General features: G+C 38.2%; 2 protein-coding genes and 1 long non-coding RNA gene across 8 annotated transcripts in view; 1 reads left to right on the forward strand and 2 right to left on the reverse strand.

The window, feature by feature from the left end:
- The window catches only part of pth1r (parathyroid hormone 1 receptor), a 52,900-nt gene extending 30,151 nt beyond the window's left edge, over positions 1-22,749 (forward strand). Inside the window, exons 8-24 of one of the 6 annotated variants that reach the window (XM_077615614.1) lie at positions 7-160; positions 412-472; positions 906-972; positions 1,101-1,195; positions 2,029-2,170; positions 3,263-3,304; positions 3,378-4,282; positions 14,462-14,578; positions 17,324-17,494; positions 17,708-17,818; positions 19,874-19,968; positions 20,649-20,804; positions 20,988-21,073; positions 22,138-22,204; positions 22,245-22,361; positions 22,426-22,542; positions 22,605-22,749. In XM_077615614.1, the coding sequence (XP_077471740.1) occupies positions 7-160; positions 412-472; positions 906-972; positions 1,101-1,195; positions 2,029-2,170; positions 3,263-3,304; positions 3,378-3,770 (954 nt within the window). In that variant the 3' untranslated portion in view covers positions 3,771-4,282; positions 14,462-14,578; positions 17,324-17,494; ... (6 more) ...; positions 22,426-22,542; positions 22,605-22,749. Of the gene's footprint in view, positions 1-6; positions 161-411; positions 473-905; positions 973-1,100; positions 1,196-2,028; positions 2,171-3,262; positions 3,305-3,377; positions 4,283-14,461; positions 14,579-14,661; positions 15,353-17,323; positions 17,495-17,707; positions 17,819-18,482; positions 19,342-19,873; positions 19,969-20,648; positions 20,805-20,987; positions 21,074-22,137; positions 22,205-22,244; positions 22,362-22,425; positions 22,543-22,604 lie in introns of those variants that run through there. The other 5 variants (XM_077615611.1, XM_077615612.1, XM_077615613.1 and 2 more) reach the window with 5 other exon arrangements.
- Positions 6,948-13,480, reverse strand: tmie (transmembrane inner ear). Its single transcript, XM_077615515.1, has 4 exons — positions 13,105-13,480; positions 10,981-11,098; positions 10,115-10,264; positions 6,948-7,198 (listed from the first exon to the last, which is right to left on the reverse strand). The coding sequence occupies exons 1-4, from the start codon at positions 13,180-13,182 to the stop codon at positions 6,948-6,950; spliced, it is 597 nt and encodes a 198-aa protein (XP_077471641.1). The 5' UTR covers positions 13,183-13,480.
- Positions 22,624-25,204, reverse strand: LOC144085926 (uncharacterized). Its single transcript, XR_013304297.1, has 4 exons — positions 25,096-25,204; positions 23,875-23,962; positions 23,651-23,797; positions 22,624-22,896 (listed from the first exon to the last, which is right to left on the reverse strand). It is a non-coding gene; the product is annotated as an uncharacterized LOC144085926 (long non-coding RNA).
- Between the last annotated feature and the right edge of the window lie 217 nt (positions 25,205-25,421).

A 25,421-nucleotide genomic window follows, 5' to 3' on the forward strand; every position in this document is an offset into this window, starting at 1 on the left:
GTGCAGATTGGCTGCAAGGCGGCCGTGACCCTGTTTATGTACTTCCTGGCGACCAACTACTTCTGGATCCTGGTCGAGGGTCTTTATCTACACAGCCTCATCTTCATGACCTTCTTCTCCGACCGAAAATACCTTTGGGGCTTCACTCTGATCGGATGGGGTGAGTTGATGTAATCCTCATCCTGTCATGAATAGGTCTAGCCATTTAGCAGTAATCATTTTCAGTATTGTTCAATAAGGGCTTCACTGTACCTGCATTGTACACACTGTGCGTATCGATGACAGAAGCACAGCGCATACAATGTGGATGCCGCGGTCGCCCATCTTCGTCACGGATGAGCAAACAAACAAACAAGAATCTGCATGGAGTGCTTCTTTTCTTTTTAGTAAGGTTTCTATTTGATTTTGCAGGTGTGCCGGCCATGTTTGTAAGCATTTGGGCGACAGTGAGAGCCACATTTGCTGACACAGAGTAAGTGCAATTTTTTTTTCCAGACAAATATCGATTGGGTTCCCAAATTAGGATAAAGAATGCCTAGTTGTGCGAGGTGTCCTCACTAGCAAAGCGGTCTGCTGGAACATCCTATTCAGCGGGGAAGCCACTTAGTGTCTCAACCTCCTGCGAGCAGAAATTGAACCAACCAAGCGTGATAACAACCTATTTGGTAGCATGACTATTTGACATTTATGGACTTTATCACTCAAATTGACTGATGAGTAAATAGAATTTTCTTTTCTAGAAAGACCATTCTTTGAGACGTGGAATAGAAACAAATTCTAATTGGATTATTAGACGAAATGCTGACAAAATTGGCGAGAGCACCGCATTACTACTTTGCTTTAGTTTCTTGGATCACATTCTTTTTCAAATCCCCATCACAGTTTTCTTGTTTATCTTGTTCCAGGTGTTGGGACTTAAGTGCAGGCAATTTGAAATGGATTTATCAAGTGCCTATACTTGCCGCTGTCGTGGTGAGTCTACTCGCCACAATAACAGCAGAATCCCATCGGGAAGAAAATGATAGGATTTCGCGAGTTCCTGTTGTGTTGCAGCTTTCCGTGGATTATGGTTCTTTTGTGTTATGTTTATCTTTTTGCAGGTCAATTTTGTCCTTTTTTTAAACATCATAAGAGTCCTGGCAACCAAACTGCGAGAGACCAATGCGGGCAGATGCGACACCAGACAACAGTACAGGTGTGTTGATGTGTTTTGATAAGCATCTGCACATGTTTTGTAAGATTTGAAATATTTTGGAGAGAAAACATGTGGAGCGAGGCAAATTTTCTATTTGGCAGACAAACCAGTGTTTCAGTAAATCGTTCTGGTATTTGTGACGGAAATGTTTGTTTGCACTACATAGAATTCAACATTTACCGTAGCTATCAACTGACCAACTTTCTTGGTAGTTTGTCAATTTTTTTAATACCCTGTATTGGGATGTTTTTATATAATTTTCCAGATTTAAAAAAAGTTCCGCTCATTGCTCCATATTGAGCAAAGTCGTGCAGCCTTGGACAAAAAGTGCATCCGTTTCTCAAGAGATTAGAAGCTTGTTGACTATTTTTATGTGTGGAAAGTATATTTTTCTGGCAGGGCACAGTTTGGGGCGTTTTAGACCGTGTGCTGTTAATTTGGCAGACTTGCGTAGGCAGGCGTGTTTAACGCTAATTACATTCACGCCCAGCCAATGTGTATCCTCTCATTCCCTCGAAGTCTGCAATTTCAGAGAAATGCGTGCATGAGTGCATCCCCACAAGGCTCTTAAAAATGTTCCCAGAACTCATTTATTGATATTTTCTCCGCACTTTGGATCAATCTCAGTCATAATTTAAAGGCCAAACACAATTATATAATAATGAGTTCACTGAGTCTAAATAGAAGTCGATCATATTAACTACAACTTTGCTGGTATTTGACCAACTGGCCAAACTATGTGAATTTAGAAGCAAAATCGTCGACTCTGGCAAAGGGAGAAATGCATTCTTATTTACTTCTCTAATTTTCAAATGATCTTTCTATAATTACAGAAAACTGCTAAAGTCCACGTTGGTGTTGATGCCGTTGTTTGGCGTGCACTACATCATATTCAACGCCATGCCTTACACAGAGGTTTCCGGAATCCCTTGGCAGATCCAGATGCACTACGAGATGCTCTTCAACTCTTTCCAGGTACAGTTTCTTCCATAATGGTTCACACCCCAAAAGATCCTACTTCTCTGCCTGTATTTGGAACTAACTCATGGAAACTCTTTGGTTATAAATGTTTTATTGTGTACTTCATTTAATGTCTTTACATGTAGCAAAAGGAACCCACAGTTGTCACTTTTCAGATGTGTAACGCCTTTTAGGGAACCTTGCACGCTTCCTAATATTTGCACATTCTCTTATGCTGTTAAAATTAAGATTTAATAGTGCTCTGAAGAAAAGGGGAAAATAATCAACCTTTGGCTATAATCTTACATATATAAGTTCATTAACATGAACATGTAGATGTACGTTAATATATATTGTCCCTTTTATTAAATAAACAAACTCAAACTGTGTGTGTGAGAGAATTGTGGCACAGGAAGTAATCTAATTAAAATTAACAATAGGATTAACGTACTAATTTTTTTTAATTAAAATGTTAGGCTTTTTGTGATTAATCTGTGTACTTTTACACAGAGAAACAGTAAAATAAAAAGAAACCTGCCTCATATCGGGGTTTTTTTCTCCCTATATAAGTGCCATGAGTTTTTTAATAATAAAATATGGAAATTGGCTTCATAGTAAAGACAAATGGGCAACTTTAAATAACCTACAGCAGGGGTGTCAGACTCGGGTTGGTTCGCGGGCCGCTTTAACGTCAACTTGATTTCACGTGGGCCGGACCTTTTTAGATATAATATTTAGATTTTTTTTAATAAATGGATTAAAAGAACTGGATTAAAAGCCCTGAATATTCAGTTTTTTTATAGATCTAAAACAATGTTTATTTTAGCTTTTTTTCTATATTTTTAGATTTTACAAAATGATTTTTGAACTAAAAACACTGAAAAAAATGGATTAAAAAATTACAATTATTGATTTAAAAGGAGAGAAATCAGGAAATCTATTATACATCTATACTCTTCATTTTAATTTGATCCTAAAACAGAAAGTCGGCACTCATAATTTACTTTCCCGGGCCACACAAAATGATGCGGCGGGCCAGATTTGGCCCCCGGGCCGCCACTTTGACACACATGACCTACAGTATGTTTTGTTTCACTCTTTTTGTAGGGATTCCTCGTAGCAATCATATACTGCTTTTGCAACGGAGAGGTAAGGATTAAAAAAAAATGGTTATTAACAACCAATGCCGAATGCCAATAAAAGTGTGGCGTTGTGTTCAAAGGTGCAAGCAGAGATAAAAAAATCGTGGAGCCGCCGGACGCTAGCGCTGGACTTTAAGCGGAAAGCACGCAGCGGCAGCAACACGTACAGCTACGGCCCCATGGTGTCGCACACCAGCGTCACCAACGTGACCGCACGGGCGCCGCACGCCCTCCACCTCACCACCCGCCTGGGCCCGGCGCCGGTCAACGGCCACCGCAATCTGCCCGGCTACATCAAAAACGGCTCCGTGTCCGAGTGCTCGGCTCCGTCGTCGGGCCAGGAGCTCCACGCCGCACCGGGGGAGTTCTCCGCTGCCTCCGGCCAGGAGCCGGCGGCGCTACGGGAGGTGCTTGAGGAGGAGAAGACTTCACCTGTGGTGATAATAGAGGAGGAGCGGGAGACGGTCATGTGAGCCCCCCCACCCCCATGTCCAAACTTGGAAAAGGAAAAAAAAATTGTGTGGCCAAGACGCTCTCAGCTGCCACCGTGAATGTGGAACAGTCTTTAAACAGACTGTCTCTTTAAATTATTTTTTTTCTATCCACTGCCATTATTTTTCATTCTTTTCTTAATGCTGTGTTTAGTTGCTTTAAAGCTGGGATGTCCAAACTATTCCACAAAAGGCCACAGTGGGTGTGGGTTTTTATTCCAACCTATAAGAGGAAACCTTTCCACCAATCTGGTATTTTAGAAGTGCAATCAGTGGATTGCAGTCAGGTGCTTCTTGTTTTCTGCAGGAATCTCATTGGTTAAACTGTTTGTGTTGGATTGTTTGGAACAAAAACCTCCACCCACAACGACCCTCCAGAACCGGTTTGGCCAGGAAATCATCTTAATCAAGCTTACAAACAGTTGTTGTTGGGTTTCTTTTGCAAAAAAATGGTGTTAAAAAGTTCTCATCAGTGTTAGAAGGAAGGCTCTCAGGTAAGTCAAATATGCTTTTGATTTTTACATTTTTAAAGAAGTGTTTGTCAACACTTTTGGTCCAAAATAATGCATTTTTTCCAGTTCAATGCAGTTGAAATGAATGTTTCCAGTGCTGTTCCATATTTTATTGGTATTTGGCATCACTGGAGAACCTGCAAAAGTTTTGTTGTTGTGTGTCATGTGTTGCCAATAGATATTTCTATAAAAGCTAATCTAGTGCTATATAGTACGTATGCTGCTTTGATGATGTACATACATGCAAGTCACAATGTTTACAAATGCCATTTGAATTGTGAGCTAATGATGTTGTTACAAATCAGTGTTTTTGTAGATTCATTTGTGTGCGATATTTGAAAATGTTATAGAGATCAAATACAAACGGCAACAATTTAGAATTTACATCTGCCTCACCATTTTATGGTTGCAATCTCGTTGCTGGCGGAGCTCGCATGTTCTCCTTGTGCTTGCGTACGTTTTCTCCACGTATTTTGGCTTACTTTCACATTCCAACAACATGGGTGATAAATTCTTTGATGACTCTAAATTATCCACGAGGGGGGCTCTCCATCCCACTTTCTCGAGAGAAGAAAATCCCAATTTTTCTCCAAGATCTGCTTTCACCAAATTTAAATCCTTCTACTTTTTGTTGGTAAACTGAGGATTAAAGTCAAGTAAAAAAGATAAAATTCAATCCAGTTCTAGAGGGATATTGCAGTTTATATTTATATTTACAAAGAAAAAATATCTAACCAGGAAAAAAGGCAAGAAAATCACAACCATGATAGGGATTTATCATATTGTATTATTTTTTATGATAAATGAATAGCTGAGAAAGGCAACCGAATGTGGGCTAAAGTTAAGATTCTTTTGCGAGCCGCGTTCAATTCTATTTACATAATTTACTGCGGGTCAATACAAAAATGGGACACAGTTGTCCCCTGGGTTGTAGTTTGGTCACACTGAAGTAAATCTTTGGGTTATTGCGCCCGTGTGCCGCAAAGGTTTTCCTCTGCACCGTTTTGACAGCACCTAGAGTTTTTTCCCTCATTAGCGAAAAAGCGCGTTTTTACCCTTCAGGAAGTCGATGAAAAATGTGAAGACCATTCATGCTCCCATTTTTCAACCCAGACTTCAGGGTGCGAATACAAAAAGGTGTTCTCAACCAAATTATTTGCACATTAATACAGATAAAAAGTAATACACTACAATTACAATGGAACCTCTTATTGTCAAAAAAATGTTTTTTAAAAAGCCTTTTTCTTGCAATAGAAATTTTTTTAGCCCAAAATGTATCATTTCTGTGTATCTTATTAGAATTTTTAAAAATGTGTGAGTTCAGGGAGTAATTGAGCCCCAGAATTGACCACTATAGATGTTTGATTTTAAAGGTGTTCATTTTTATTTTTTTAAATGGGAATAGCTTTCGTGTAAAATGTTATTTGTACACAAAAGTATATGTCTTTATGAATGCGTTATATATTTTTATTTTGTGTTAATTTATGAAGTGCTTGCTAACTACAGGGGCAAATTTAAAAAAATTAGGTAAACTTAAAATATAGGAATATATGACTTAAAAAGTGGGTTCACCAGTAAGATTTGAGTGAAATAAAAACAATCTCAGTCAAACTTTTAGTTGCATTTGAATTTCCACAGGCATATTTTATCAGATATTTGAATTCGTCTCTAAATAGGACATTTTATTGTGAATATTAGCGGTTCCATTGTAACTGTAAAATGATATTTGGTATCAAAGTGTTGATTTGATGCCTTAAATCTAATTCAAAATAATCTCATTTCAAAATAAACAATCCCTTTTCTTAAGAGTTTCTCACCAGCCCCTTTGCTATGTCTTGTATTTTCCCACATTACAAATGCATTCTTCAGCATCTTAAGCTTGCCGTTTTTGTTGTTATTGAGATGTAATCTTTATAACAAGCAAAATCAACTGTCTAGACATTTTTTATTAAGGTCAGAGTCATGAGCTTTTATTAACAAAAAATAAACATCTGAAGAATTAGATGGTATTTGAGCACTTTATCTCTATTATTGTTTTAATAATTATTGGATTAAATATAATGAAGTATTCTGTTCTGATTGTATCATGTCAAATGATTGTGTTATGTGGCTAATATGGAGCTAAGAGTATACAAAAAAAGAATTAAAAATATGTCTTATTATTGTCTGTTTGGAGCCTGTTACCATAGAGACACGAGGGCCAATGTAAATATATGCGTGTCAACAATGTGGCTTATAAATAGTACAATAAAAGTGAAACTTTGACCTACAAGTATTGATTTTTAGCCTTTTGAGTGTGCAAAATGTGATTCATATTCTTCATATACTCCACCACAATGCATGGTTTCCATGGTTTTTACCTTTTTTTCAAACTATAGGTATTTTTTAAGAAAGAGAAAGATTAGAACAATTTAGTTGTCATCCTTAAAACATTGCAAAAATTGAAGGGAAAGAAACTATTTTTCTTGATTCTATTTAATTAAATGCAGGCTTTAGTTTTTAAATAAAAGATAAGTTCATGGTAGTTTGTCATGGTAAAATTAAAAAAAAACTGGGATTCTGATGAGGGAAAAAATTTAATTTGAAATACAAATGTTTGGAGTTTGACATTTGTAAATCAAGGTATTGCTGTACGATGTCCATAAAATCACTTGGGAGCTTTCTTGCCGCCATCTTTGGTTCCTCTGTCTCCTGTTTTCCTCCCTTTTCCTTCCCCGCCTCCTTCCTTGTTGACCGCCGCCGCCGCCTTCTTCTGCGGCCTCTCGTCAACTTTGGCACTTTTGCCGCCTTCTTTCCTCGCCTCCTTTCTTTTCCTCTCGCCCCGATCGCCGTCCACTTTGCCCGAGACGGTGTCCACGGCTTCCTCCTCTTCTTCCTTCTTGTCGTCTGCTTTGGCCGCTACGTGGCGAGAAACAATGATAAATAAACATAAAAAGCGAGGCTGGTGATGGAGGCACATCTGTTGGCTCTAATGAGCTTGGTCATTTTATGATGAGATTCTTTTGAAGCCATAGACAAAACTGAGCGATCATATTTTACAGGCACACAAAGGCAGCCGGTTTTATTTGTTTGTTGTGCTAGTGGGGAAACAAAGGCATTTGAATTCCGAAATTTAACAGCTGGGGCAATTTTTCAAGGTATCATTAAGTTCAATTCAAAAGTTAATGATTTTAGTGGGATGTTTTCAAAATATCACTCACTTTGTTATTGACTTAACTCTGGTTTTCAGGGACATTAAAATCAAATGTTATGGTCAATTTGAGGGATTTATAGGAATTAATTTTTGATTGTCTCAGAGCTCAAAACGTTGGCAATATTGCGTCGTATCTTGTTTGAGTGGTGTTTTTGAGGTCGTAGGTCATTTGAACTTAATATAGTCTAAAATGTAAGCTCGTAGTAGTATTGTTTTGTCTTTTTTTTGCTGAGCTCCGGAATCAATTACTGTTTTAATGGTGCTTCATAGTTCAATTGGAATTTGCATGTTTTTCAATTATTTTGTGCAGCTTTTTTTCCTTGAGCTAAAAGAAATATAATTTCTGTGGTGATTGGTACTGTGTTGTTATTTTTCTCCTAAATGTTTACTTCATTTTCCAAAATTTGAAACTACAACTTTTGTACATTTTTTGTACAACTATAAATTACATTTTGGAACAAAAGTTCCTCCCCAATTTTTCTAGCCGATCTCCAAAATCATGCATTTATTATTAAATGTAATATCAAAATGCATGACTGAGATGAAGGCACATCTGTCTCCTCTTCTAATGAGCACTCAATGGGATGCCGCCCAAGGACAAGGCCAGCCAAGCCAATCTCTTTGTTGCACTAATGACCCAAATTGCAATCCCAAACGAAGCATATTATACCACAGCGCTCACCAATGTTAAAGCTACCTTTGCACCAACTTTTTATAAAACTTCTCCCTATCTAATTGGCTTCAAATCAACCCAGTCACACATTTTTAAAACCCCATTGTTCCCAATTTTGCCCGTTCCTCATTAAAAACATCAAATAGCATTGGGGAGTTCTGAAATGCATTACATTTTATTGTGCATTTTTATTTGTTTCTAATCATTGGTAAATGACCAAAAAAATTAATTCCACTGAAGTATTTTCTCGTTAAGGTAAGACTATTGTTCAGTAAATAGGAAAGGTATGACTTTTAAGGTGTATATATTTGGTTTTGTTTTGGGGGGTTTTACAGCTCAGTTCAGATATGAAATTTATGTATTTATGGTTCTATATTAGTGTTGTGCTTCCTCAAAATTAAATTGATAGATTTATTATTTAGGGTCATATTTAAAGCAGATTAAAGCAAATATTGAACTAAACTCATGGAATTTTCTTCCTGTGAATAATTATTCATGTTGATGTGTAATTATTTACAGGGTTTTATCATTTTGTGGTCGCAAAATAAACATGATGGGTGGAGGCTTAGGAGCAGCTACACAAACAAACAGGACCGGGAGCAAAAGGACAAACACAAAACAAATGTCAAAAAACACCCAAAGGGGCAAAAAACAACAACAACATTGCTGAAATCTTTTTATACCAGTTGAATCCAACTTATTTCTGACACAAGTCAGGTTAAGACTCTTGATTATTTTTTTTTAAATCACCTCACCAAGTGAGAGCAGTGAGCAGAATTATTAAAATACACAGATGACATCATATGTGAAAGGCAACTATCGTTCAGTCCGGACAGAAAAACATGAGCGTGTGAATAAACCAATTTATTAGTCATTGTGCCATTATTAGAGCCCCAAAACATGCTTGATACATTACCATAACGTTATCTTTTTGATATACTAACATGATAACATACTCCGTGTGTGTACAATACAAAAGGGGTACTAAAACTAAATAGTGTAATATGATACTTAACCATACCTCGCATTAAGGTCATTTGGCCATGTAGGACAACTATTTGGACTTTCTCATTCAACGTAAGAGTGGTCAGTCAGAAAACTATGCAAATATAGCCTATTTCTGAAGTCAAACCAGGCAAAATTAAGCTCACTTTAAGGCACTAGAGCCATATTAGGACCGCCACTTAATAAACAGACAGAAAATTAGAATAGTGAGCGATAATCGTGCTAAATATGCATTATATGAAATTTAAAATTTGACACAAAAGAGTTGCCTCTCTTTTTGTACACCTGTCTGTTCTCGAGAGCCAATAGATTTTCAATACCATGATAAGGTGTTTTAACTAGTTGCAAAACTCACACTTTGATGGTGTTTTATGGAATTCACATTAAACGTTTTGGCAACCGTAACAAAATAAAAATTAAAAATAAATCACTGTCTTAACTTCACAAATGAGTGGTGGACATTAAAATTAAAGTTTTCCATAATGCGTTCTGTTTTTAATGAACTATTTATCGCCACACTTATTGCAAATTGGAGCGAGCCAACAACAACGGAAAAACACATTGGCACCAAAAGCTCTGTGCAAATGTTACGTTTTACAAGGTTATGTGAGGAAAATAAAAGAAAATTGCCAAGATTGCTGTTGTCCCATGCAGAGCAAGAGAGGAGTGGACAAACTGAAATATTTTTCTCAGAGAAAAGGAGGAAAAAGAATAGAATCACGCCGTCTCCGGCAAAGCGTGCGAGCTGGGCTGCTCTTCAGTGAGACCAACCAAAGAGCGCTGACTGTTGGCATGAGTCTCGTTTTGGACTTGCTCAGAGAGCGTTTGGACAGCGGGTGGGTCAGGGTTGGCTGGAAACAATAGTGGACAGAACAAAGGGGCAATAAGAGTCCAAGGAAAAAGAAGAGAAGTAAGAAAACCAAGAAAATGAGAGAAAACTTACATCCAGGCACCTCTGTAAGCTCGTTAAGAGGCGGCACCGTCTCCAAAGTGTTGGCATATTTCTTAGCGGCCTGTCGTTGTGCATGACGGGCTTCGATTTCTTTTTTGGTCCTCGGGATTCGACATTTAAAAATGCAACACAGGGTAATCACTGGAGAGAGGAGAGAAAAAGATGACTTTGTTGACTTTTCAATTGAAGATCGTGAAGAATACGTTAGGACATGATTTCCACATTGACACGGTTATGGTCAAAAAGACAAGATGCTAGTTGTTTCGTGACTAAGACTAATGGTAGCAATATTGCAATTTTCCTGGAGATTTAAAGAAAAAAAACTATAATCATGGAACACGAGTGGCACAATCGCGTCGTTTTTCTGCCCAATTAGATCATTAAAAGCAATGTGGCTGTAGTGAAAACATTCAAGCCTACTCATAACTTGTTTTAATGAAAAGTCTGCTCTATGTAAGCTTGTGTCGGATATAGGTACGGGTGTGGCGCGTCACCAACTGGCGTCCACATGGTGTGAAAAGTCGGGTAATGCCAAGACATTGTGTAAGAAAGGTTCGTTTAAAAGAAAATGGCTTTTGAAAAACTACTCAATCCACAAGAAATGAGGCTTTAGAAGTATTATCCACATAAGAGTACTCTTAATTCAGTTACCGCCATTGACATCTGATCCATTTTAATTGAAGGGGCAGTCAATCAACCATTTCAAATAGATTGGACATCTACCAACTGTCAATTGGGCCAATGAGTTCACTTTTTGTACAAACTTCCTAAAAGTAGCCTCATGAAAAAAATCAAGGTCTGATCATAAATTTAATTATTAGGATTATTCAATAACGAAAAGGGGAATTGTTGCTTACCAACTGCTAAAACAAACATAGCGAAGATGCCGATGACCTGCCATAAGCGGAGCCCCCAAAACACGACAGTTTCTGATGTGACGGGGTCTGGCTTCTTTGGAGGGTCTGTGGGTAAAAGCTGGAAATATAATTTTAATTCAAGATTTTGATTTCAAGAAGCGCCCTGCTATTGGCTGGCAAAGTGGAATCGATTCCAACATGTTGGCGGTGAGATTGTGAGTATGAAAGGTTGTCAGTCTATATGTGCGCCTTATGACTGACTGGCGACCAGTCTAGGGTGCATTCCCCATTTCGCCGAACATCAGGTGCTGTAGGATCGGTGTTGAAAATGAATTTGTGAGCATTACTGCCTTTTTTTAATGTGTTTATTTGTAGCACCTTATCTAATCAGCAGAGTCGCAGAAGTGTCACATACTTGCATGTTCAATTTGAATTCTGTGAATCGACAACACTTAAGTGTCTTAGTCCAGATCAAATTCTGCTAAGCAATCTTGTCGTCTAGAGTGTTGTGTTCTGGCGTATTAAAAACTGTTATGTTTGTAAGAACTGCACATTGAGTATGTCTCTTAGTTTAAACCACTTTATTCAAGTTCCCTTTTTGTATTGAGATGCAATATGGGATTTAGGATATAGCACAAAGGTGAATAAAATCTAATCACACTTTTGTTTAAGGCGACCAATTGTAAAAATCTGGATACCATTGGAAAAGCTCAATGGCTCATGTTGCATTGCATTGATTGCTACGCGGCTGTTGTTGAAACACTACACTACTGTACATTGTGTTTTGGTGGCCAATGGATCAGATAAAAGCTTATTTATTGAATTTGCAGCTGTCAATGATACATCACGTCTATGACATTGCGCACAAGAAAAGAGGGCAAATCAGCAATATAATAATTTTGATATGTCTGCATTTACCAATTTCGTCATACGCAGTTTCTGGGTTTGATGACAATTACGCTTTTTGTCGAGTCAATGATGATGACAAAGCCTATGTCCGACCGATTATTATATGTGAGGAAATTAAATACATTATTTGAAGAAAGCAACGCAAACTGACTTACCCATATATTTTAAAATGGCATTTTGTGTGTTAAAACAAATCTGACACACTACTATTTATAGACATGCACTAACCTTACCCTCAAATAAATAAATAATCGCAGTCAACTATAGGCACCAGGTGGGGGATATCCTAGATTGCTGGCCAGGGATTTTGGAGACCATTAAAAAAATTCAAATCCCAAACTAAAGTCACATTTGCGAGCTTACAATTAAAATAAAAAAAATAATAAACAAGTGAGCACCAAAATATTAAAAGCCTTGATTATGGTTTTCTAGCTCTGGTATTTACTAGTCACTAGGTTGTTGAAACAAGGGCTGTAAATTGAACATTACACATTAAATAATGGCCTCTTTTTATAATCATTCTGCATAAACACACTTAAAGAGAGCTGAGAATTGCTGTCCTTGATCAACTCCCATAGCCAGATTAGCCTTAGTGAGGATAATTAGCATAACGATTGAATACCTTTGATTGCAGTTATGTAAATTCTCATCGCTTTCTCCTCCCAAGAGAATTTCATGCAGGATTAGAATTTTAAATCCTTAAAATTTTCCGCACACAACAAGCTGAATATGATAAAGGGAAGATGATATAAAATATGTATCATGCAGTGACTTTGCAAGATACAGTAGTCCCAAAATTCTAAACACATTTTCACTTTGGTAAAGCAAGAATAATCAAAAGCATGGAAGTAGAATTTCTCAGTGGATTTCAATAAGTGAGCAACCAAAGGGTTTTTCTTTCTTTCTTTTATTGTCTTTGTTGTTGCGCCAGTCGTGTGAAGATAGTTTATGAAAAGAAAGTTGTAAGTACTGTTGTGGCTGCAGTTTAGTGTTATTATACAGCTCAAACTAACTCATAAAAGTATGCGGTTTTTAGCAAGAACATAAGAATTGGGGTGCTGGGGGTGGTCTGTGATGAGTCTACAATCAACAACAGGTCTGGCAAAGAATCACAGTAAATATAGTTGCGGCAATAATCTCAAGGGGACCATAACTACACCTTTGCTTCTGAGATGACTTGCTAGAGGAAGATGTCGAGGGGAGTGGCGGTCTTACCTCAGGGTCCGGGATCTGTGACAGGATGCAAGACAAGCAGTGGGACAGCAGCAGAAGGACCACCGCATCCCCGACCATCCTCTTCTCCTCCCTGTGCCCACTGCCCTTCCCCCCCACGTCTCCCTATGACAGGACTGGCGCCAGAATATACCAGAATCTACCAGACCGGCACCCCCCGGACCCTCCGCCGCCACCCACACACCCACCCGGGTGATTAATGGTGGCTATCTCCCACCCTCACGCAATAGCCTGCTACCCTTCTCTCCTTTAATGCTGCAGTCGTCCACTCTAGGAAGCTTAGGCAGCAGTTGTTGGGGCACATTAATTAATTAATAGAGATGGTGTGCTTTACAGCCGACTTGTCCTGTTGGGGACATTGCAAACACACACACACACACACACACACGTGTGTGTTTGTGGGGGATGGGCATTACAGTAAGAATGCGATGGAAGCCAATAGGAGGAAGATTCCTGATCTTTATTACCTGCAGGGGCGTAACCCAACAGTCATTCCAACTGTAAATGCATCATGATTTCTCCACTATGTGGCAAAATCGGCCTTTACTTATGTTTATTATATGTATTGTAAGGTGGTTGTTGTCAGCTTAGAATTCTGCCAAATTTCATTTCATTTTCAGTCCCGCTTATCCTCACCAGGGTGCTATATTTCCTCCCAGCGAACTATGGGGAAGCATGACCTGAATTGATTACCAGGCAATCACAGGGGACCGGGTGACCGTTCACAACACAATCATGGCTAGTGTCAATTTAGATTTATGTCTTTGTAAATATTTCAAATTTACAGTAGAGCTATAGATAAATATAGCAAACATATTAAACCGTTTTGACAATATTGTCACAGAAAAAATCAAACAGTCATCGTGCATTCTGTATTTTTTTGAAGAGGCAATGTTCTTTGATGAACACAAACCAAACATCGCTACAAAAATGCTAATTTGAGTAAAGCTGTTAATTAAAGCTGTGTAACAACTAAAAACACACAGGGGTGACAGCAGAAGAACTGAAGAAAAAAGGGAAACCGCTACATCACTAGGAATGCTGATACTGCACTAAAATTGTGAAAAACTGTCAAATTACACATCTGTGCAATTCATAACTTAGTGACAAAATTGCCAGGCTTTTCTAATGTTTTCAGCGAGTATCTTCAAATATAATGTATGAAAGTTAAACTACAAACATCATTTACAGTCTTTTATCAATACAAGTATGGATGCGTACAGCAAGGATAATTCTAGACTGTCGAAATGCACACGTTAAACATAACAACACATTTTTATATGTGATATTGTGTCACAAAAGATACATTAGGTTTGGACTGTTTTTCTTTTTTTTTCAGCGCTTGCCCTAAAACCTTTCCAACCCAGTCAAAATGAGAAACTTACCGGAGGTCACCAACCCGCCGCTAATGACACCATGAGTCACCTGCTTGCCTGTTCTAAAAACAGACCACAAGGTACATGTAATGTTGGCATTTTGAAGTGATTATTTGAAACTTGGAAAGGTTCATATTCATATAGAGAGATTCATATTTCTAAGGTAAAACAAAGGTCATTCAAGCTACAGCACAATTGAGCCAGAGAGTGAACATTTGCTGATGACAAAACTATTAAGAAGTCATCATGATTGGTGATATTCATCATGTCAAGATACCAGCATCTATCCAGCGTATTCCACAGCATTACACATTTACACACCCAGACACGCACACGTACAGAAAGGACATGAGGTGTGTACACGTCTCAGGTGGCATGACCTCATCCAATTACTGTTGTATGTGAGAGAGAGAGGCATCTGTCAGCCACTCATAAAAAAAGACTAACCAGCAGCAACGTGATGTGCAGCTGCTCTGCTATGACATCATCATCATCACCTTCATCAACAGACCCACACACAATGCGACGGATGTCTGCATTGCTGATATTGCAACCAATGAGTCAAACTTCCAGTCCTGTGCATACACATCTACATCAAAACACATTCATCATGGTGTCCATCATTTTAAATCACTCAACGTGTTTTAGTTAAGAATCCACAAGTGGCTGGCGGAACGCATATTACTCACCACAATTCATTTATTAAACTTGCTGTTTTTGCTGCTTCTATAGCAAACAAAATAAGAAAAATAATGTGTTCTTAGGCCGCACAGTGAAAGGGGTTACAACGACTGCCTCACAGTTATGAGATTGAGGGTTTATTATTAGGTTGTTAGAAAAATGGTGCAACTCCTATCAGTACGCAATATGCAGATATGATGAAACTATATATGTATGTGTATGTGTGAGTGTGTATGTGTGAGTGTGTATGTGTGAGTGTGTATGTGTGAATGTGTATGTGTGAATGTGTATGTGTGAATGTGTATGTGTGAATGTGTATGTGTGAATGTGTATGTGTGAATGTGTATGTGTGAATGTGTATGTGTGAATGTGTATGTGTGAATGTGTATGTGTGAATATGTATGTGTGAATGTGTATGTGTATGTGTGAATGTGTATGTGTGAATGTGAATTTGTGTGTGTGTGTATGTGTGTATGTGTGTGTATGTGTATGTGTGTGAATGTGTGTGTGTGTGAATGTGTGTGTGTGAATGTGTGTGTGTGTGAATGTGTGTGTGTGTGAATGTGTGTGTGTGAATGTGTGTGAATGTGTGTGTGAGTGAATGTGTGTGTGAGTGAATGTGTGTGTGTGTGTGAATGTGTGTGTATGTGTGTGTGTATATGTATGAGTATATTTATGTGTAAATGTATATATGTATATGTATCTGTGTGTATGTATGTGTATATATGTGTGTATACATGTTTGTGTGTATATATATGTATATATGTGTGTATACATATGTTTGTGTGTATATATGTCTATATATACTAGCCGTGACACCAGCCTCTAAACTCTAGTTTCAATGGCATTTATAAAGATAAAAATAAATAAAGGAGAATGTCCTTACATCTAATATGTAATTATACATGTATGGAACAAGAGTCTACAACTTCCAAGAAAAATAAACTTGTGTTTAAGAGACAGTATCAGCAATTCAACTAAAGGTACGGTTTGTGTAATAAGTCGTGTCTGGTTTGCAAATGAGGCGATAAGACCATTGAGTTTGTCAGAAAGACCTGATGGACAAGAACCTCGTACTATAATCACAATCATTTATGTAGGAAGGAAACCTTGATCTGTTATATGTATACAAATGAGCACACAGGGCAGGTTGCTGTCGATTTCAGGACAGGTTGTGCATGGTACCTCACCACACCTTAACATCAAGGCTTTTATTATGGAAAGGGTGAGCCGTTCACGTACGTATGAAGGTTTTAGCTCTTTCTACTGGGGCATTATCGCAAAGTAACTGACTGCTTTGTAAGCTGCACTTTCATCCGTGGGGATACCATGCAATGCATGGCAAATACACTCAGCAATATCTTCATTGCCACTCTGGCCTCAATAACAGACATCTTCACCCATTGCTGATGACACTGCCTACCCCTCACGTTCGCTTGTCAGCCTCCTGGATAAAAAAAAAAAAAGCTAGCTACCACAGCCTGCCACTAATTAAATCTGTGCAATTCATATAGTTTTTAAACATCCATGTGTTAGTTCCGACATGCTGCGTTCTCACATACATATATGCAACATATATTAGTAAAGAGTAAAAGAGAAGTCATATTTTAGGAGGGCAGTTTTTTTTATTTGATCAGAAAACAAGAACAAACATGTGAGTAACAATAGTAAAATGGAAAACAATAGGCCACAAAGTCATTTGTTAAAATAGAGATTTAAAAAAACATATGTCACACTTGAGTCATAGTTGTTTGCCGGGCCTAACTATGAAAAAAAGTGCGCCTTATACTCCAGAAAATACGGTACTCATTAATATGTGGCTAACTGGGTCTATTTTTTTTATTATTTAATGGTTGAATTTAAAGTGACCAGGGGAGGGCAATCTGGTCCTCGAAGGCCGCTGTGGGTGAAGGTTTTTGTTCCAACCGATCCAACACATCCCGTTTAACAAATAAGATTTCTGCTAAAACAAGAAGCACCTGAATGCAACCCATTGATTGTATATCTAACATACCAGATTGGTGGAAAGGTTTCCTCTCATGGGTTAGAACGTAAACTTGCACCTACTACGGCCCTTTGTGGAATAGTTTGCCCACCCGTTATTTAAACCTTCATTTATTTCCAACTCCGCCTGACCTTGACAGGGTCACGGGGTGCTGGCGCTTATCCCAGCTGACTTCAGGCAAAAGACATTCAACACCCTAAACTGGTTGCCAGTCACTTGTTGGGCACACAGAGACAGACAACCAGTAATGTGTCCGCAACGATCTGCATATCACAACATGCCGTACAGGACACTACCCAAGATGCACGAGGTCAGTTCCGTTAGGTTATTTCTATATTTTAACCCTCTCTCTTGAAGGTTAAACACTGGCACTTTCTGCCCAATGCATTTCTCATTAGAAGGAACCGTTTATTGACTTTGCATAAAATGTAAATGACAGATGAACGATGAGTAAAGTTCACAGACGTCTTTACATGAACGGAATAAACCATACATGGGCTCGCTGTTTGCTTTTGCTTATTAGACGGAGTCAGAAAGTCAATGGTCTGCAGGAAGTGTGGGTGCAAAACGAGGGAATACCTCAGAGAGGAGACGGTTGCAGAAAGGAGTCATTCAAAGCTGGAATGACAAATAGGTGAGGCTGTTTACGTACGATATGTTGACTTAAGTGGGCTGTTTGGCTTGGTGGCTCGTTGGGCATCTTGGAATAAATCTGCAGTGCTCCTGCGTAATCGGGCTCCATAAAACAATATCAAAACTGTTTTTGAGTGGTTAGGGTAGAAGGGTATAATTTACCGGAACCTGATGAGGCTCGTTAGTGGCTGTGGTCGTGGGCACGGATTGAAATGCTCAAACAAGCTTGTTGTTTGTTCGATCTGGGCATGGTAAAGTTGGCCTTATTAGAGCCTTGTGCTTCTTTAAACTTGTAATGCTATATTTTTCTCGGGTGGAAATGTGTCTCTAAAGATGCGTAAACCCTTTAATGGCCAAGAGTCATTTTCATTGACGTCACGCTTGACTTAAGCCCAGTGTGTATCCGTAGTAGGAGTTTCTAGGGTCACATAATCATTACTTTTCAGGGAGTGGTTTCCCGGCGATCAACTAGAACTGAAAATGACAGCTTGATGTTTTGCCAGCTCAGTATAAAAATAGTTGGAATGACAATAATAATTAAATAAAAGTTCAGGGGAACCAGCCAACTGACTAAATTTTCTTTAGGCTTTTGTGTATTGGTGTGTGTCTGCCATTGATGTAATTGATTGGTTGTATTTTAACGTTTTCTCATTCCTTTTGTGAAGTTTTTTATTTTTCAGAGGACAGATTGGGTGACGCGGACACACAGTTCTTTTGTGGAGTTTGCATGTTCTCCCCTGGCTTGCGTGGGTTTTCTCGGGACAATAAGTTTAAATTAGAGTGACTGATTTGTGGCAAGTGTATTCATTTGACAGCCCACACCATCCACCCAACTAAAACAAGTATTTAGCGAAACATTTTCCCTGGACCATGTCAACTATTTGCTCCATCAACATCCTTTCTGACGCACATTGCTACTTTTGAAACATATTTGGCAGGCAATGCCAGCAAGACATTTCCAAGGAAAGAAACAGGCGTTATCTTCGCTGGCAACAGTGAGCGATAACCTGCAGCCGAGCGAAGCGCCGTCTGCACTGAGGGCCGCTCGGCTTTTCTAACACAAACACAGGCCGCATTTGTTACGCACAAAGGTGGAATTCATGGGCCGTACTGATATTTTTGTCCTGTGGTCTAGTATGAAGCGGTACAGTGATTGGATGGAGGGCAGGCTGGCCTTTTTTTTGCAATATTTTAACGTGCACCTGTTGATATCCCAACTGGAAGAACCAGTGCAGTATCAAGTCTAAAATTCATAAGGTCACATCAAAAAAGAGACAAATGATGGTGTAATAAATTGAACCAAAGAGGGTTCAGTGAACTATGTATATAAGTGGATATTAGTGCTGTCAATGGTTGATTTTAGATGGTAAAATACAAAAATCATCAGAGAAACTTAACTCATCAATGGGCATGTTGTGATCTAAAGGTGGTCACATTCTTTCATGTTTGTATTTTTCAGTAGTGCTAGGTCTGAATCAATCCAACCCTCAATAACTATTTTATGGCTATAAAACCTTTACTGCAGATACAGCAGCGACACATTAAAAAAAGTATCAATAATAACCTGGGCAGCGCGGGGATGAGTGGTTAGCGCGTCGGCCTTACAGTGGGGGACCTGAGTTCAAATCCAGATTGGTCCAAATGTGTGGAGTTTGCATGTTCTCCCAAGTGCTGCGTGGGTTTTCTCCAGGGGCTCCGGTTTCCTCCCACATTCCAAAGACATGCATGGTAGGCTGATTGGACACTTTAAATTGCCCCTAGGTATGAGTGTGGGCATGAGTGGTTGCGTGTCTCCTTGTGCCATGCGATTGGCTGGCCACTGTTATGAATTATTTGCTCTAAATATTAACTTAAAGGGTTGTGTCATATTCAAAAGATATTCTCTCGCCAGAATGTAGGATGTTTTATGCTTGCAGACCAAAATGATAGCCCACTGAAAGAATTTAAATATTGGAGTCAGATAACATGAAGGTGCATTTTCCCGAATAAACCATTGAGAAGTGACCACTGAAGCTCATCCGTGTCTTGTCTGCGTTCTGTCCAAAAAATCTTTCAGAGCAAAAAAAGAACACTAACACCACCAATTCAGGGTGCCCCCCGCCTCTGGCCTGAAGTCAGCTAGGATAGGCTCTGGCACCCCTCTCAACCCTAGTGAGGATAAAGTAGTTCAGGAAATGAATGAATGAACTATATCATCCCTCTTTAAGTTTAAAGGTGCATTAGAGTTTCATTGTAGTATACACATACTGTTTTATAGCATTTCAGCAATAGACTGCTGCACCCTCATTGCAGGAAGGAGCACTTCCGCAGATTCTTCCTCCCATCAGCTGTCATAATATCCATCCTCCTTCTTTTCTAGTCTGTGATTCAGATATTTCTTAGGCCAGCAGAGAAGGCCTTGAAGGCCCTGACGGCACACCACTGCCAAGTATCATTTAAATGTTTAGAAGTAAAAAACACTAGAGTGCATGCCATCACAATGTTCATAATGTGCAATACTGTATTTTAAAGGATTAAAGCCCAACCAAAAAGTATTTACAGCTCCCTCCACTAACTAATGCACGTTATGATGAAAACAATGTATTTTTTTAAGTACTAAAGCCCAATCAACACGTATTTACAGCCCCGCCCCACCCATTGACTAATGTATGTTATTATGAAAACAATGTAGTATTTATTTTTAAGTATTATGAAAACAATGTATTTTTTATTATTAAAGTATTATTTTAGTATTAAAGTCCAACCAAAAAGCATTTACAGCCCCTCACACACTGACTAATGCACGTTATTATGAAAACAATTTATATTTTTTGTGTGTGTCTTTTTAATAGGCGTGGCCGAGGTCACAGTTCAAATAGCCGACGTCAAACCCCAAAATGGCTGATGAGCCAGGAGGCAACGCAGGCGTGCACTGCAGAGCAGCTCAAAAGTGACGATTTGCCGAAGAAAGCCTGACAAACTTCTCACAGGACGATGCAGCACATTCGGTACGTTGTCATTTGGGGATTTCGAAGCCCCAGTTCTCGTCTTAAGAGTGATAAGAGCATGACTCGTTGACGTGATGTAGCCCCATGTGTGTGCAGACAGCAAAATGTTTGCAAACAAATTGGCTACATTGCGTTACCGATCGCTCTTTGTTTAAAAAGTAATCATTCCATTGTGTGTTTCAGTCCCTCAACGAGCACAGACTGCTGGGAAACATCAAGAATGTGGCCAAAACGACCAGAAAGGGGCATCTTGTCGACGCCACAACAAAGTGAGTCATTTTTAAATACTAGTTCCGATTTTCTCTATCCGTGTAATATTTAAACGTCAGCGTTCAGTATTCAAGGCTTTGCGCAATTGTCTCGTTTTATCATACATTCAACTTTTGAATGAAAACACTAACTAGCTTGGTGTTTTTTTAAATAGCAAAAACCTGTGGATAAGTCACCCACACAAATGCCATTAGTGGACGTGTAAGGAATAAACAGTAATCCCTCGATTTTCGCGGTTAATGTAGACCAGACATGGCTGCGATAAATGAAAAACTGTAAAGTAGGGTCATCCCTATTGAATTTAATTTAAAAAATACTATAGTGGCAAGTGTAGGAGTAGTTTCTGCTTGTGAGTTTCACATCTTTCTGAACTTACAAATAATAATCAAACGTAGGCTTTGTCATCATCATTGACTCGACAAAAGCCTAATTGTCATCATACCCAGATAACTGCGTATGACGAAATTGGTAATTGAAATAAAATAAAAATTCTGCCATGTAGTACTAACTGTGCACTCAAATAGATTCTATACTTTTACCCCGTTAACTTTCTTAAAGACCTCAGGGCTTGGACTGTTTCATTTTTAGTTTTAAATATGTTTTTGACAAAACCTAAGAACATTTATTCAACAATAGTGCATTTTTGACTCATTCAAACATTTTTTTCCTCGGCATAAGAGAAAAACAGACGCTTTTTGGATATTTATTTTTTTAAGAATGCATTTTAAATAATTGACTGAAAAACTCAAGGCAGAAGTAGGATTTATTTATTATTTTCATGTAATTTGTACCTTGTGGGCCCCTGTCCAGTGTGGTTTTTTATATTTCCCACCACATCAACATCCTGATTATTTGTTTGTGGAGGAAAACATGAAAAATAGATGTTTTAGTCTCTCTGCAGCAGACTAAAAGAAAACCAGACCATCAGGAGTGTCTAATATTGCCTTTTGATGTTTTATAGAAAAAAAAGCTAAATGTAGGAATTTTTTAGTTAAATTTGACTTGATTAGGCCCTAGTCTGTATTTCTTTGTAACTTAATCTATCCTGCCTATGTTGAGATAGCCTGACGCACCCCCTCATTTCTCGGTGTTACGCCAGAACCTATCTCCAAACTTTTTCAAAATAAAACGTAAGACCTTGTGAATTGACCCCTTTTTTTTGTTTTCCAGAATTCCACAAGGGGGACAAGGTTTCCTGCCTATGTACAGATAGGCTGATGCACCCCCACGTTTTTGGGTGCTGGTGGTTACGCGAGAACCTATCTCCAAACTTTTTCAAAATAAAAGGTAAGACCTTGTGAATGGTGTTTTACTTAACTTTGTGTATTGACCCCTTTTTTTTGTTTTCCAGAATTCCACAAGGGGGACAAGGTTTCCTGCCTATGTACAGATAGTCTGATGCACCCCCACGTTTTTGGGTGCTGGTGGTTACGCGAGAACCTATCTCCAAACTTTTTCAAAATAAAAGGTAAGACCTTGTGAATGGTGTTTTACTTACTTTTGGGTATTAACCCCCCTTTTTTCTTCCAGAATTCCACCTGGTGCCAAGGGGAGTTTCTTCATCCATTTGAAAATGGATGAAGGCAGAACTGAATTTTTAAAAATGCTGGAGGGCCTGCGCGAACCTATCTCGAGAGCCTGTTTTTCTATGTCAAAATAAAAGTTTTTAAATGTATACATGTTTGTCTTTATCTAACAAAAAAATGCAGGTAACAATCAAAGTTAAAAAAAAAATTATTTACAGGTAAACATTTCAACTTTAGCATACTTAGTTGGTGTTACATTGAAGTGTTGATTGTAGTCTTTTCTCTGGTTTGTCCACCTGTAGACAAGACATTTTAGTTTAAGTTTCACAAAACAATTTAAATTTTTGTAAAATACACTTAGAAATAAAATTAAAAAGCTGGGGGAATAAACACTTAGAAAATACAATTAGGAAAAAAGCTGGGGGTATATACACTTAGAAAATAAAATTTAAAGAAAAAAGCTGGGGGAATAAACAAAATAAAATTAGAAAAAACTGGGGTTATATACACTTAATAAATAAAGTTAGAAAAAAACTGGGGGAAGATACACTTAATTAATAAAATTTTTAAAAAAGCTGGGGGAATAAACAAAATTAGAAAAAAATGGGGTATATACACTTAATTTTTTTTTGGGCTGGAGGTATATACACTTAGAAAATATAATTTTAAAAAAGGCTGGGGGTATATACACTTAACAAATAAAATTTAAAAAAAAAGCTGGGGAAATAAACAAAATAAAGTTAGAAAAAAAACTGGGGGTACACACTTAAATAAAATTCTTTAAAAAGCTGGGGGAATAAACACAAAATAAAATTAGAAAAACTGGGGGTATATACACTTAAATAAAATTTTTAAAAAAGCTGGGGGAATAAACAAAATAAAATTAGAAAAAAACTGGGGGTATATACACTTAATAAATATTTTTTTTAAAAGCTGGGGGTATATACACTTAGAAAATAAAATTTAAAAAAAATGGGGGAATAAACAGGAAAAAAATTGGGAATGAATACTTAGAATTCCTGCTCTAACATTAACTGAGGTCCTTCTTACCTTAAAGATTTAGTCAAAGAGCTGTGGAAATGAATGGCCAGTGAAACATCACCATGATGATTTAGGCTTTTATTTAATTTGGATTTTCAGAAGTACAGAGACACCATATGATTCAAGTGGGCAACTTGCGAGGAAGATCTCTCAGGCCTGTTGCATGCAAAAAAATAGCAAAAGTTAGAATATATAAAATGGAGATTCAACTTTGGGGAGGGGTGTAGTTTTACCTTGACCTGGCCCAGGCTCCTCTTCTATAACCTCATGAGTGCTCTAGGCATGCTAGAAGAGCTGCATCTTGGTGCTAAACAGGGAAAACTTGCACACAAAAGCATAAGTTAGCATATATAGAGCCTGGAGATTCAACAGACAGGCTGTTGTTTTTTGGGGGGGACGTAGTTTTATCTTGATGCTAAACCGGGAAAACTTGATTTAACCAAGGTATTTGGGGGTTGCCAAACAATTACGGGATAGAGAAATCTTACAAGAAATTTAATAAACGATCAAGATAAAGAATGAAAATTAGTTAGCGAGTGTCAAGTGCTATTTTTACTTTTCCAGACAAGGCGATTAAATATACAGACTGACGTTAACAGCTAGGACAGGGGTCGGGAACCTTTTTGACGAAGAGAGCCACAAACAATTAATATTTTCAAATGTTATTCCTTGTGAGCTATACTACGAATTTAAAAGTCAAATTACATACATGTAAACGAGTGCCTTTTCAAAAATTTTTTTGTAATTTCACCACTTTTAAAGTGGAAAAAATGAATATTTTTAAAAAGATTCTTATGCTGCTCGTATGCATTCCAGAAGAGTCTACTGCAAAAAAATGAAGATTAAAGCAAAAAAAGAAGATTAAAGCAGTTCTAAATGTAATATCTGTTCTGTCAACAGCGATTTCCATATTTTAGCTCACAGGTTAGCAAAGAGCCAGATGCACCCATCAAAAGAGCCACATGTGGCTCCCGAGCCATAGGTTCCCTACCCCTGAGCTAGGAGAAAGTTGGCTTAACAGTTTTGTATAAGTTATTTTTTTTTTGTAAAAACAGAACAATTACAAATCGGAAACGGGTGTTTAGCACTCGCAATGAAAACTATCATTACATAAAACACCCGGAATTAAATCATGCCTCTGGATGTCATTCTAGAGTGAGCATTTAACCAGCAAACTGTCGGTTGATGTCTCGGCGTTGTTTGATTAAATGTAAAGTCTTGCCACACGACTCAATAATGGAGAGAAATCGGACAACATACTTTTTAAGTCAAATCGTGACGCTAACGCTAATGCTAACTAGTAACATACGGCACACACAAACTTAAATGTCCGACAGTGTGTTAAACCTGGCATTAAACTAAGAGATTTGTTGGCGTTTGGGGCTCAATTGATTGCTGAAAAATCTCCCGATGGCGTGATTAAAACGCATTTAGGCCCGTGAATTACTCCTTACCTCGATGGCATGCTTGTCGACCGTCGACATAGGAAAGGCGTTCCAAAAGGAAGTTACTGCGCATGCGCTTATTTAACGCGTCGACAATAGGCGTAACCGCGCCCACATTGAAAGTGGAAACCAATTTCACCAAATATTGGGTAACACTTGATTTAGTATTTTACATCAACTCACCATTATTCCAAGTCATCTGACTCCATTAAAATAATGCTTCATTGTATTGTATACAATAACTCAGTGGTGGACCATCAGGGGCTGCAAGGCCTTCTCTGTTGGTCTAAAATAGTATCTGAAACAGACTGATGTTTATTATATTTTGCCCATGA

Source organism: Stigmatopora argus, chromosome 12 (assembly GCF_051989625.1).
Source record: "Stigmatopora argus isolate UIUO_Sarg chromosome 12, RoL_Sarg_1.0, whole genome shotgun sequence".
Lineage (NCBI taxonomy): Eukaryota > Metazoa > Chordata > Actinopteri > Syngnathiformes > Syngnathidae > Stigmatopora > Stigmatopora argus.